General features: G+C 42.6%; 1 protein-coding gene across 1 annotated transcript in view; it reads left to right on the forward strand.

The window, feature by feature from the left end:
• The first annotated feature begins 1,145 nt into the window (after positions 1–1,145).
• Positions 1,146–1,586, forward strand: part of LOC144525896 (olfactory receptor 13F1-like) — a 10,829-nt gene continuing 10,388 nt past the window's right edge. The window contains exon 1 of the mRNA XM_078262955.1: positions 1,146–1,473. Within this exon, the coding sequence (XP_078119081.1) occupies positions 1,146–1,473 (328 nt within the window). The remainder of the gene's footprint in view (positions 1,474–1,586) is intronic.

Below are 1,586 nucleotides of genomic sequence, written 5' to 3' on the forward strand. Positions count from 1 at the left end.
GGGTTCGGGCATCTGGTAAGAATGCCTCCTGGGCGCCTCCCTAGGGAGGTGTTCCAGGCACGTCCAGCTGGGAGGAGGCCTCGGGGGAGACCCAGGACTAGGTGGAGGGATTATATCTCTAACCTGGCCTGGGAACGCCTCGGGATCCCCCAGTCGGAGCTGGTTAATGTGGCCCGGGAAAGGGAAGTTTGGGGTCCCCTGCTGGAGCTGCTACCCCCGCGACCCGACCCCGGATAAGCGGATGAAGATGGATGGATGGATGGATCTTTTTTTATATTATACTTGTTGTACGTGTTCTTATTGCATCGTGGGTCGGAGTGAAACTTATTTTCAGTTCCTCTGTATGTCTGGCACATATTGCAGAATTGACAATAAAGCTGACTTGACTTGTCTACGCAAGTACAAAAGCAAGTATATCTCTGGCCTTGGAAGTCAGTGCTTGGGTATACTGATCCAGTATGTGCATGTAGTCAGTGTGTGAGACACCATGCCTCCCTTTGGACCCTGTGTGAACAGGTTGCTGCTCTCAGTGTGACAGCAAAACAGGATAAAAGTGCAGCTGCTGCCTCAGTCTGCTGTAGACTGTTTTCTTAAGATCTTCTTGAATGTAGTAGCTGGAAAGACCACATGAATTACATAAACACTATATACAGTATATTCTGTTGTCTGATATATGTTCTGATATCTCAGCTATCAGAGGACACAAAACTTCCATTAAAAGTGAAAGCTTTTTAGACAGGCTGATTGAAATTGCAAAGTTTTCACTTGTGGAAAAGGACAGTTTGAATCTATGTGATCTTTGTGCCTTGATAACCTGGACACATCTCTTCTTCATTGAGCTGACATATCGTTGATTGACAACTGTGAAGTTGTGTGTTGAATTAGTTCATGTGACTCAGACCTTTTTCCACCCATGTCTATTTTTTGAACGTCTTTTTTAACTATCTCAAATGTATTGGTTATGCAGAATATTATCAGACATTGTTAGAAATGTGCAGTTTATGCAACTTCAGGCAAGTCTATTGTATGTTTTGTGTCTTCTTAAAGTGTTGAAATAGAACATTTTGCTGAAATATTTTAATCCCATTTACTGTATCTCAAATCTGTTTTCACTTCTCGTCTTCCAGCTCTGCTGTTGTGCAGACATGAAGAGCAACAACAGCCTGAATCCTTTGTATTTTCAGTTCACTCTGTTTGCAGACTTTGGGCCCCTCAGATATCTGTTCTTCAGTCTGTGTCTTTTGCTCTACATGACTATTGTCTCTGCTAACATTGTCATTATTCTGACAGTCTGTCTTGAGAAGTCTCTGCATCAGCCCATGTATATTTTTATCTGCAGTCTGTGTTTTAACTCTCTGTACGGCTCAGCTGGCTTCTTCCCCAGGTTTCTGATGGACATTCTGTCTGACACTCATTTGATCTCACGTCCATTATGTTTCATTCAGATGTATGTTATTTACACCTATGCGTCATGTGAGCAGACTCTCCTCGGCATCATGGCCTATGATAGATTTGTTGCTATTTGCCAGCCTTTACACTATCACAGTAAAATGACAATTAAGATTGTGAGAAACCTTTTGATTTTT

The sequence above is a fragment of the Sander vitreus genome, chromosome 11, assembly GCF_031162955.1.
Source record: "Sander vitreus isolate 19-12246 chromosome 11, sanVit1, whole genome shotgun sequence".
In the NCBI taxonomy this organism is placed as follows: Eukaryota; Metazoa; Chordata; class Actinopteri; order Perciformes; family Percidae; genus Sander; species Sander vitreus.